General features: G+C 47.1%; 1 protein-coding gene across 1 annotated transcript in view; it reads right to left on the bottom strand.

The window, feature by feature from the left end:
- Positions 1-718: 718 nt before the first annotated feature.
- ARID3C (AT-rich interaction domain 3C) overlaps positions 719-11,507 on the bottom strand; it is a 262,968-nt gene continuing 252,179 nt past the window's right edge. The window contains exon 8 of the mRNA XM_040335638.1: positions 719-2,286. Within this exon, the coding sequence (XP_040191572.1) occupies positions 2,138-2,286 (149 nt within the window). The 3' untranslated portion in view covers positions 719-2,137. The remainder of the gene's footprint in view (positions 2,287-11,507) is intronic.

Raw genomic sequence — 11,507 nt, 5'->3', positions numbered from 1 at the left:
TTTTATATATGCACAGGACAAAGTCTGCCCCCCCCCCCCCCAAAGTCTGAAGGACCGTAATATGGCCCTTTGTTAGGAAAGTTTGGAGACCTCTGCTCTAGGGGGGGGGGGAGGCTGCATGACAGATTAGAACAGTGTTTCTCAACTCCAGTCCTCAAGGTGCACCAACAGGTTTTCTGGATTTCCCTCTGTGGTAATTACCGTATTTATCAGCGTATACCGCGCACTATTTTGCCCTGAAAATCAGGGCAAAATCGTGGGTGCGCTATATACGCCGATACCCGCCACGAGTTTGAATACTGCGCCGGCATATACCGAGCGCAGTACACTCAGGTATCTTCGGGCAGTCTCGGCGCCTCTCGCACTGACGTCCTGAGCGTACAGGACATCAGCGCGACAGTTGCCGAGCCTGCCCGACGATACACGAGTGTACTGCGCTCGGTATATGTCGGCGCAGTATTCAAACTCGGCGCGGGAAACGAGCAGGGAGGCCGCGAGGACGCCGCAGAAGGACGCCGGACCCACCGAAGAGGACACCCGACCCGCCGAAGAGGACACCCGACCCGCCGAAGAGGACACCCGACCCGCCAAAGACGGACACCGGACCCGCCGAAGAGGACACCCGAAGCCGCAGAAGGACGCCGGACCCGACGAGGCCGCCGATGGACGCCGCGCAAGACACCAAAACTGTAAGTACAAAAAAACATTTTATCCACAGGTTAGAGGGCCACTTTAGGGATGCGCGGTATACGCTGGAGAGCGTTATACCGCGATAAATACGGTACTAAGGCTGGCTGCCAGGTGACTGCCAAGAGGGGGGGGGGTAAGCTCCAGAGAGAAAGTGAAAGTAACATTGAAAAGCTTCAAAGTTTGAGAATAAATTGTTCCACAGTGCCTGTAGCTACAGAGGTAAGAAAGGGCTTGTTTTAAAGTTATTTTACTGAATATTGATGATATGTACATATTTGAATTGTCCATAGCTTGACCCCCCAGTTGTGCTTGTGATAAGAGCTGGAATGAATCTTGATTCTTGCAGACCTGTTAAACGATCCCTAATTCCTGTGCATGGCCCTTATAAATAGTAAATTTAGCACACAACAACTGATAAAATATTTAACAAAGGAAACACTGCCTCTCTGCACCGCTTGAGAGGACAGCCGAGGGTGCTAGAACCTTGTAGAAGGAGCCACCAAAATGTCTGATATGAAAACTGTCTAGGTGGCCCTTCAAAAACTATTCCTGGAACTGCAGAACGAAAAAGGGAGATTCCGATTGAAGGAACAGGCCAACGAAGACGCTTAGATGAATAAGGCCTCTGCCTCTGTCTACAGCCCTTTCTCTTGGCTACTTTGTTGAATCTGAGGTATGTGTGATAGTCTCGTGTTTCTCCACGAAGGCTGGCACGGGTCTTTGGTTATCTCAAGCCGTTCTTGTTATGTTACAACTCCATCCTAACCGATGTCTCTGCGTGAAAAACCCATTGGAGGACCGTTTGTGGCGCAGAGGTCGCTTCTGAAAAGACGACACTTTTTTTTTTTTTTTGCAAACACAGAAATAAAGTTTTAAAAAAAAAAGCAACACTTATCTATTCTACTAGATATGTTAGGGTTGAATAAATTAACTCAATTATCTCTTTGGTAAAGCTATGGTTGATGGGTTCTTTTCATGGTTTGATTTCCTGGACGTGACCTGTGGTGATGAAGATGTCTCGAGCCCTCTGAGCCCTGGGAAATGGTTGGTGTAGACGAGGGTTGGGTTCTACTCTACAGGAGGTAAGAGCCCCTCAGTGTCCTCCAGGTAGGTCTATTAGAGGTAGGGTGGTCGGAACGGAGATGAGATTGTCAGAAGTTTTTTATATTTTTTCTGGTGGTTTTGCATACTGAGCTTCCACCATGTAGCAGGACAAAGCTCAGGAGGTTGGTGGCCCCCGGCAGAGGTCAGGACTGAAGAAAGCTCGATGAGGCTCCTCACAAAGTCATAAAATAATGCCACTTTTTTTTTTTTTTTTCTCTGTACATCCTCCTTTGCAGTGCCGTTAATTCTGGTTACCAACCTCAGAGAAAGCCCACCCTACCCATGTGTGGATGCGAGATGCAGGTTAAAGGGGGTACTGGAAGAGGATGGACATCACGTGGGCTCACGGGGAAGAACTAGGTGGAGTGTGTCCTTGTGATGAAGAGGAGAGCGGGGGCATCTGCTGCGCCGTCGACGGGCTGGAGCGGCCGTTGTTGTTTGAGCTTGTGCTGGACCCTGGTGGAGCCCCAGCTCTGCGGGCAAATAGCACACCTAGGGGAGGAAAAGGAGAAGAATGGGTCAACTGTTTTTGTCTAATCTTCTACAAGACTTTTGACAGTTAAAATGTATCTAAAGCCTGAATTTTTTTTTGGTTTGGAGTGTGGAAAGGTTACAAATCTGGTGAGGTTTGGGACACCATTCCTATGCAGCAGTCGTTTACAGTCTCCTCCAGTGGCGGCTGGTGCTCAAAATATTGTCGCCACTGTGCCCATCAATTGTCGCCACTGTGCCATCAAAGTAGCCACTGTGCCATCAAATGCAGCCACTGTGCCCATCAATTGTCGCCACTGTGCCCATCAAAGCAGCCACTGTGCCATCAATTGCAGCCACTGTGCCCATCACTGTGTCTCTTGTCCCTTGTAACCATGAAGCTGTCTTTAACAGTCTTCTCTAACTATAAAGCAGTCTCTTGTAACTATGAATCAGTTTCTAACAGTCTTCTCTAACTATGAAGACATCTCTAACGGCCTCCTCTATCTGTAAAGCAGTCTGTAGTAGCTGCCCATGGCAGTCTCTTGTAACCACGAAGCTGTCTTTAACAGTCTTCTCTAACTAAGAAGCAGTCTCTTGTAACTATGAATACATTTCTAACAGTCTTTTGTAACCACGAGGCAGCCTCTTGTCACAATGGAGCCGATGTTATTATTAGCAGTCTCTTGTATCTATATGGTAGTTTTTACTATAGTCAGCAGTCTCCTGTAACTTGAGCCCAGTTTTTATTAGTCTTTTGTAATGCGGTCTCTCACGTCGCGTCTTTTTCCCGGGTGTCACGGTGGCTTCATGTGACATGACCGCTCTCTGATCACGTGGCAGCTCTCTCTTGTAACATGGAGCGTGGGTTGCAAGTGCAAGCTCTGCGGGTGAGTTGTGGGGATGGATGCGAGTCGAAGTTTGGGGGACACAGAAGACGACCTGGGTCAGGAGCGGGTTTTCTGGTAACAGAAGGTGACACCGTCCCTGACACCAATAAGAAGTCCATGTTGTATGGGATGTGAAGTCCTTACTGGAAGATGAATGTGTTTATTGGGTTCCCGGGCTCACAGCTGCCCTCCTATATTACACACAGATGGTGATATACGGCTGGACCGACGGGCACATGTCACCCGAGGAATGCAGCGTCCAATCCCACCAATCAGACAGCTGCGATCCAGCCGGACACATGAGAGGCCCCGTAATTCTTTATAACGAGGGCTGAGATCACACCTCTATGTATAGAACTGTCACTTCACATATTGGGTTCCTCATCATCATCCTCACCCAGATCTATTTCATACCCCCGGCCCGTCCTAGGGAGGAACTCTACCTCTCTGGTCAGTATGACATTGCAGGACCAGCCAGGGAAATAGGACTTGTCCTGTGAAGGCTACATAGGATAGTTGGCAGTAGTCACATTCCATCAGACTTATTGTATAACGGGCCTTTCAATGCTCAACCTACTGGATATAGGTGGCTCTATGTGTGCCCCTGACATCATTAAAGGGCCACCCATCCTATTCGGTAGATGGTCAGAGACTGCAGACATACTATAGGAGATGGTCAGAGACTGCAGACATATTACAGGAGATGGTCAGAGACTGGAGACATGATACAGGAGATGATCAGAGACTGCAGACATGATACAGGAGATGGTCAGAGACTGCAGACATTGTACAGGAGATGGTCAGAGACTGCAGACATAATACAGGAGATGATCAGAGACTGGAGACATGATACAGGAGATGATCAGAGACTGCAGACATGATACAGGAGATGGTCAGAGACTGCAGACATTGTACAGGAGATGGTCAGAGACTGCAGACATAATACAGGAGATGGTCAGGGACTGCAGACATAATACAGGAGATGGTCAGGGACTGCAGACATGATACAGGAGATGGTCAGAGACTGCAGACATAGTACAGGAGATGGTCAGAGACTGCAGACATGATACAGGAGATGGTCAGAGACTGCAGACATACTACAGGAGATGGTCAGAGACTGCAGACATAATACAGGAGATGGTCAGAGACTGCAGACATAATACAGGAGATGGTCAGAGACTGCAGACATAATACAGGAGATGGTCAGAGACTGCAGACATGATACAGGAGATGGTCAGAGACTGCAGACATGATACAGGAGATGGTCAGAGACTACAGACATAGTACAGCGGATGGTCAGAGAGTGCAGACATACTACAGGAGATGGTCAGAGACTGCAGACATAATACAGGAGGTGGTCAGAGATTGCATACATACTACAGGAGATAGTCAGAGACTGCAGACCTACTACAGGAGTTTGTCAGAGACTGCAGACATACTACTGGAGATGGTCAGAGACTGCAGACATACTACAGGAGATGGTCAGAGACTGAAGACATAGTACAGGAGATGGTCAGAGACTGAAGACATAGTACAGGAGATGGTCAGAGACTGCAGACATAGTACAGGAGATGGTCAGAGACTACAGACATAGTACAGGAGATGGTCAGAGAGTGCAGACATACTACAGGAGATGGTCAGAGACTGCAGACATAATACAGAAGGTGGTCAGAGATTGCAGACATACTACAGGAGATAGTCAGAGACTGCAGACATAATACAGGAGATGGCCAGAGACTGCAGACATACTACAGGAGATGGTCAGAGACTGCAGACATTGTACAGGAGATGGTCAGAGACTGGAGACATGATACAGGAGATGATCAGAGACTGCAGACATACTACAGGAGATGGTCAGAGACTGCAGACATGATACAGGAGATAGTCAGACTGCAGACATAATACAGGAGATGGTCAGAGACTGCAGACATAGTACAGGAGATGGTCAGAGACTGCAGACATACTACAGGAGATGGTCAGAGACTGCAGACATGATACAGGAGATAGTCAGACTGCAGACATAATACAGGAGATGGTCAGAGACTGCAGACATAGTACAGGAGATGGTCAGAGACTGCAGACATACTACAGGAGATAGTCAGAGACTGCAGACATACTACAGGAGATGGCCAGAGACTGCAGACATACTACAGGAGATGGTCAGAGACTGCAGACATACTACTGGAGATGTTTAGAGACTGCAGAAATACTATGAGAGAGCGCCCCCCCTCCTGAACCATACCAGGCCACATGCCCTCAACATGGGGAGGATGGCTGATCAGCTGCTGGTTTTCCAGAAAGCTTGTTTGACAGAAGTCGACTGTAAGTTTGGCATCTACCAAACAAGGACCCGTATATCGGCCGGCATCTACTGCACCAGCTGCCGCATCCGCATCTTGAGAAGCGGGGGGGGGGTGGGGGTGGTGACACAAGTTGAGAAGTGGGGGGGAGTGTCACAAGTTGAGAAGCGGGGGGCGCCGCAAGTTGAGAATGGGGGGGGACGCCGCAAATCGAGAAGCTGGCGGGGGGTTCTGCCGCGAATTAAGGTCGGGGGGCTTTGGTTGCTGACCACCGGGCCCCTTTTAGAGGTCGGGGGGGGCTTTGGGTGCTGACGAAAAAAAAAGGGGGATGCCATTCGGGCCCCTTACAGGTGTACTGCCTGTACCCCCCTGATGGCAGCCCTGGTGATTGGCCACAGCAATCAGCAGGTTCACAGCCAAAATCTTTGGCTGTGAGCCTGCTGACAAACTATTTCCGTGTGTCAAACCACAGCAAGAGAGGCAGGGGGCGTGCGTGTAAACCAGGAAGTTTGACGTAACGTACGTGCCCAGGGGAGCCGCCAGGCAGCAGTAAAATTACCCCTGGCCGGCCAGCAAGTGGTTAACAAAGTCCTTCTTTTTTTTTACTTTGTGTACTTCCTTTTTCCTTCAATTTTTTTAGCATTGTGTTTTGGTTTTTTTTTTCATTTTGAAACTTCCTGATTTGTCAGCTGTTGCTAAACCCTTTGTTTTCCCAGATGTGATCTTCAACCGCTTGCCGACCGTATAACTTACATATAGACGGCAGGAAGGTGGCGCTCCTGCGCAGGATCGGGTACCTAGGGCCAGATTCACAAATGAGATACGACGGCGTTTCTCCTGATACGCCGTTGTATCTGTTGTTCTATCTATCCGGCTGATTCATAGAATCAGTTCCGCATAGATAGCCCTAAGATCCGACAGGTGTAATTGTTTTACACTGTCGGATCTTAAGATGCAATACCGCGGCCGCCGCTGGGGGGAGTTTGCGTCGTAAACCAGCGTCGCGTATGCAAATTAGGAGTTACGGCGATCCCCGACGGTTTTTCGCGTTCGCTACGTCGCCGCTAGTCTAGTTTCCCGTCGCAAAGTTATCCGTTTTTTTTGGTGCCTTAACTTTACACAGCAATCGTATTGCTGTGTAAAGTATGGCCGTCGTTCCCGCGTCTAAATTTTAAAAATAACGTCGTTTGCGTAAGCCGTCTGGGAATACAGAATTACGCTACGCGCGTCGCCGTTAAAAAAAAATGACGTCACTTCCCGCAAAGCACGGCGGGAGTTCGGAAACGGAGCATGCGCGGTAGGTCCGGCACGGGAGCGCGCCTAATTTAAATGGCACACGCCCATTTGAATTGGCCCGCCTTGCGCCGGAGGCCGCCGGCGTAGGTTTTCATCGCAAGTGCTTGGTGAATCAGGCACTTGCGGTGAAAAATTGCGGCGGTGTAACGTATCCACGATACGTTACGCCGCCGCGATTCTACGTGAATCTGGCCCCTAGTTCCTTCTCCTGCACTTCTGGGTCTTGGGCATGCATGACCGCCTCCCGCTGTGTGAGCTGATCTGCGGGTACCTGCAGCACCCACAGATCAGCTACGGGTACTCGATGTCTGCCGGCACCCACTGATCATTAGGCAGAGAGGCAGAACGGCGATATGTAAACAAGGCGGATCGCCGTTCTGTCAGTAGGAAAGGCATGGATCCTGTGTTCCTGCAAAGTAGAGGCATGGATCCTGTGTTCCTGCAAAGTAGAGGCATGGATCCTGTGTTCCTGCAAAGTAGAGGCATGGATCCTGTGTTCCTGCAAAGTAGAGGCATGGATCCTGTGTTCCTGCAAAGTAGAGGCATGGATCCATGCGTTCCCCTAGTACAGTGATGGTGAACCTTGGCACTCCAGATGTTTTGGAACTACATTTCCCATGATGCTCAGGCACTCTGCAGTGCAGTTGAGCATCATGGGAAATGTAGTTTCAAAACATCTCCATCACTGCCCTAGTACAAGCACCTCCCCCACACAGCACACACAAACACTGGCTAGGCACATTTTACTACAAAAATATGTAGCAGAATACGCATTTGGCTAAATTCATGAAGAAATTCGATTTTTTTTATTTTTACCACTTAACCCCCGGACCATATTGCTGGTCGAAGACCAGAGCACTTTTTGCGATTCAGCACTGCGTCGTTTTAACTGACAATTGCGCGGTCGTGCGACGTGGCTCCCAAACAAAATTGGCGTCCTTTTTTCCCCACAAATAGAGCTTTCTTTTGGTGGTATTTGATCACCTCTGCGGTTTTTAGTTTTTGCGCTATAAACAAAAATAGAGCGACAATTTTGAAAAAAAAAAATATTTTTTACTTTTTGCTATAATAAATATCCCCCAAAAATATATAAAAAAACATTTTTTTTCCTCCGTTTAGGCCGATACGTATTCTTCTACCTATTTTTCGTAAAAAAAATTGCAATAAGCGTTTATCGATTGGTTTGCGCAAAAGTTATAGCGTCTACAAAATAGGGGATAGTTTTATGGCATTTTTATTAATATTTTTTTTTTACTAGTAATGACGGCGATCAGCGATTTTTTTTCTGTACTGCGACATTATGGCGGACACTTCGGCCACATTTGACAAATTTTTGGGACCATGGGCCCGGATTCAGAAAGAAATTGCGCCTGCGTAACCATAGTTACGCAGCGCAATTGCTGACTTGCGCCGGCGTAACGAGTTCTCCTGACTCAGAGAACTCGTTACGCCGACTGCAGCCTAAAATCTGCGTGGCATAAGGCTCTTATGCCACGCAGATTTTAGGCTGCATTCTTGCGATGACCGCTAGGGGGCGCTCCCATTGTGGTCAGCGTATAGTATTCAAATTGCATACTTACGCCGATTCACAATGTTGCGCGCCCCCTGCGTACGCAAGTTACGTCGGTTGCGTACGGCGTCTTTAGCATAAGGCTGCCCATGCTAAAAGCAGGGGCAGCCAATGCTAAAGGATACCCGTCGTTCCCGCGTCGCACCGTTCGAATTTGACGTTGTTTGCGTAAGTGATTCGTGAATGGCGCTGGACGCCATTCACGTTCACTTTGAAGCAAATGACGTCCTTGCGACGTCATTTGCCGCAATGCACGTCGGGAAAGTTTCCCGAAGGGAGCATGCGCTGTATGCTCGGCGCGGGAGCGCGCCTAATTTAAATGATTCCCGCCCCCGGCGGGATCATTTACATTGCGCGCGCTTACGCCGGGCAATTTTGCCGGCGCGCCCTCGCAATTTACGGAAAGCTACTACTCCGTGAATCGAGGGCAGCGCAAAATATTTGCGGGGGCGCAGGGAAAAATCGTTGCCCTGCGCCTCCGCAAATAGAGCGCAAATCTTTCTGAATCCGGGCCATTGTCATTTTTATAGCGATCAGTGCTATAAAAATGCATTAATTACTATAAAAATGCCACTGGCAGGGAAGGGGTTAACACTAGGGGGGCCGGGAAGGGGTTAAGTATGTTCCCTGGGTGTGTTCTAACTGTAGGGGGGGGTGGCCTCTCTAGGGGAAATGACTGATCTTCTGTTCATACATTGTATCAGCATTTCTCCCCCTGACAGGAGAGGGACCTGTGTGTTTACACACACAGCTCCCGGTCCCCGCTCTGTAACGAGCGATCGCGGGTGGTGATCGCGACCGCCGGGCACGCGCGCGGGAGTCAGGAGCGAGCGGGGGGCCCTAGTGTTTTTTTTAACAAAATTGTCGCTCTATTTTTGTTTATAGCGCAAAAAAAAAACGCAGAGGTGATCAAATGCCACCAAAAGAAAGTATAGAGTATAGAATCTCTATGTGGGAAAGAAGACCAGATATTAAACAACTGATGTCCCTTTAAGAGTTCCTGTATGTTATTCTAATTTTTGCGGTCTTTGTTTGCCCCTCAGTTGTGGGCGGAGCTCATAGTGCGTCGCCCTCATTATCTATTCTTCTAATCTATACAAATAGAGGCAGCTGAGCAAACCTGACCTGATTATTATCAGTCCATTATATCTCCTCCCATCTCTGTGTGTTCTCTGGAAGTGTGGATTCTGATATCTGGCGCACTTATTACCTCTTTATCGGCTCACACTCTCTATTTTTGCTTTTGATTAATTCATTATTCCTCCTTTTCTAGCTATCTTTTTATTGATCTTTTTTTATTATTAAAATTTACATCACACAGGCCCCCAATTTTAGAGCTGGTTTGCTCCACAATTTCAGCTTTTTTTAATATATGTTTACATGTGTCTTTGATGCGTTTTCAATGCGTTCCGATGCGTTTATTTAGTCGGCGTAAAATCACGTTTTAGATTTTACCAAAAAATTGGGTGATCTATGTTTTTTTTGTTTTTTTTGCATTACCACTTAACCCCCGGACCATACTGCTGATCAAAGACCAGAGCACTTTTTGCGATTCTGCACTGCGTCGCTTTAACTGACAATTGCGCGGTCGTGCGACGTGGCTCCCAAACAGAATTGGCGTCCTTTTTTTCCCACAAATAGAGCTTTCTTTTGGTGGTATTTGATCACCTCTGCGGTTTTTATTTTTTGCGCTATTAACCAAAAATAGAGTGACAATTTTGAAAAAAATTCAATATTTTTTACTTTTTGCTATAATAAATATCCCCCAAAAATATATAAAAAAACGTTTTTTTCCCTCAGTTTAGAACGATACGTATTCTTCTACATATTTTTGGTAAAAAAAAACGTTTATCGATTGGTTTGCGCAAAATTTATAGCATTTACAAAATAGGAGATAGTTTTATTGTATTTTTATAAAAAAAAAAAATTTATACTACTAATGGCGACGATCAGTGATTTTTTTCGTGACATTATGGCGGACACATCGGAAAATTTTTACACATTTTTGGGACAAGTTCATTTTCACAGCAAAAAATGCTATAAAAATGCATTGTTGACTGTGAAAATGACAATTGCAGTTTGGGAGTTAACCACTAGGGGGCGCTGAAGGGGTTATGTATGACCTCATATGTTTTTCTAACTGTAGGGGGGCGGGGCTGCACATGTGACGTCATTGATCGTGTTTTCCTATATAAGGGAACACACGATCAATGACAGCGCCACAGTGAAGAACGGGGAAGTTGTGTTTACACACAGCTCTCCTCGTTCTTCAGCTCCGGGGACCGATCGCGGGACTCCGGCGGCGATCGGGTCCGCGGGTCCCATGGCCGCAGTCATGGAGCTTCGGACCGGGTCGCGCCCACGACTGGGAACTTAAAGAGGACATACCTGTATGTGCTTGTGCCCAGCCGTGCCATTCTGCCGACGTATATGTGCAGGAGGCGGTCCTTAAGCGGTTAAGGGACCGAGCCTGTTTTTGACATCTGTTGTTTACAAGTTAAAATCAGTTTTTTTTGCTAGAAAATTACTTAGAACCGCCAAACATTATATAATTTTTTTTTCAGACACCCTAGAGAATAAAATGGCGGTCGTTGCAATACTTTATGTCACACCGTATTTTTTTAAATAAAAAAATAAGACATCAGTAAAGTCATCCCAATTTTGTTCTATATTGTGAAAGACGATGTTACGCCGAGTAAATTGATACCCAACACGTCACGCTTCAAAATTGCGCCCGCTTGTGGAATGGCGACAAACTTTGACCCTTAAAAATCTCCATAGGCGACGTTTAAAAATTTCTGTTTTTTATTTTAACCACTTGCTTACCGGGCACTTAAACCCCCCCCCCCCCCCCCCCCCCGTGCTGCCCAGACCAATTTTCAGCTTTCAGCGCTGACGCATTTTGAATGACAATTGCACGGTCATACAACGCTGTACCCAAATGAAATTTTTCTAATTTTTTTCCACACAAATAGAGCTTTCTTTTGGTGGTATTTAGTCACCGCTGGGGTTTTTATTTTTTGGTAAATAAACAAAAAAAGATGGAAAAAAAAATCATGTTTCATAGTTTGTTATAAAATTTTGCAAACAGGTAATTTTTCTCCTTCATTGATATACGCTCATGAGGCGGCACTGGTGGGCACTGATGGGCTGCACTGATAGGCACAGATAAGGTGGCACTGATAG

The sequence above is a fragment of the Rana temporaria genome, chromosome 1 (genome assembly GCF_905171775.1).
Source record: "Rana temporaria chromosome 1, aRanTem1.1, whole genome shotgun sequence".
In the NCBI taxonomy this organism is placed as follows: domain Eukaryota; kingdom Metazoa; phylum Chordata; class Amphibia; order Anura; family Ranidae; genus Rana; species Rana temporaria.
This window is presented reverse-complemented; position numbering and strand designations above follow the sequence as displayed.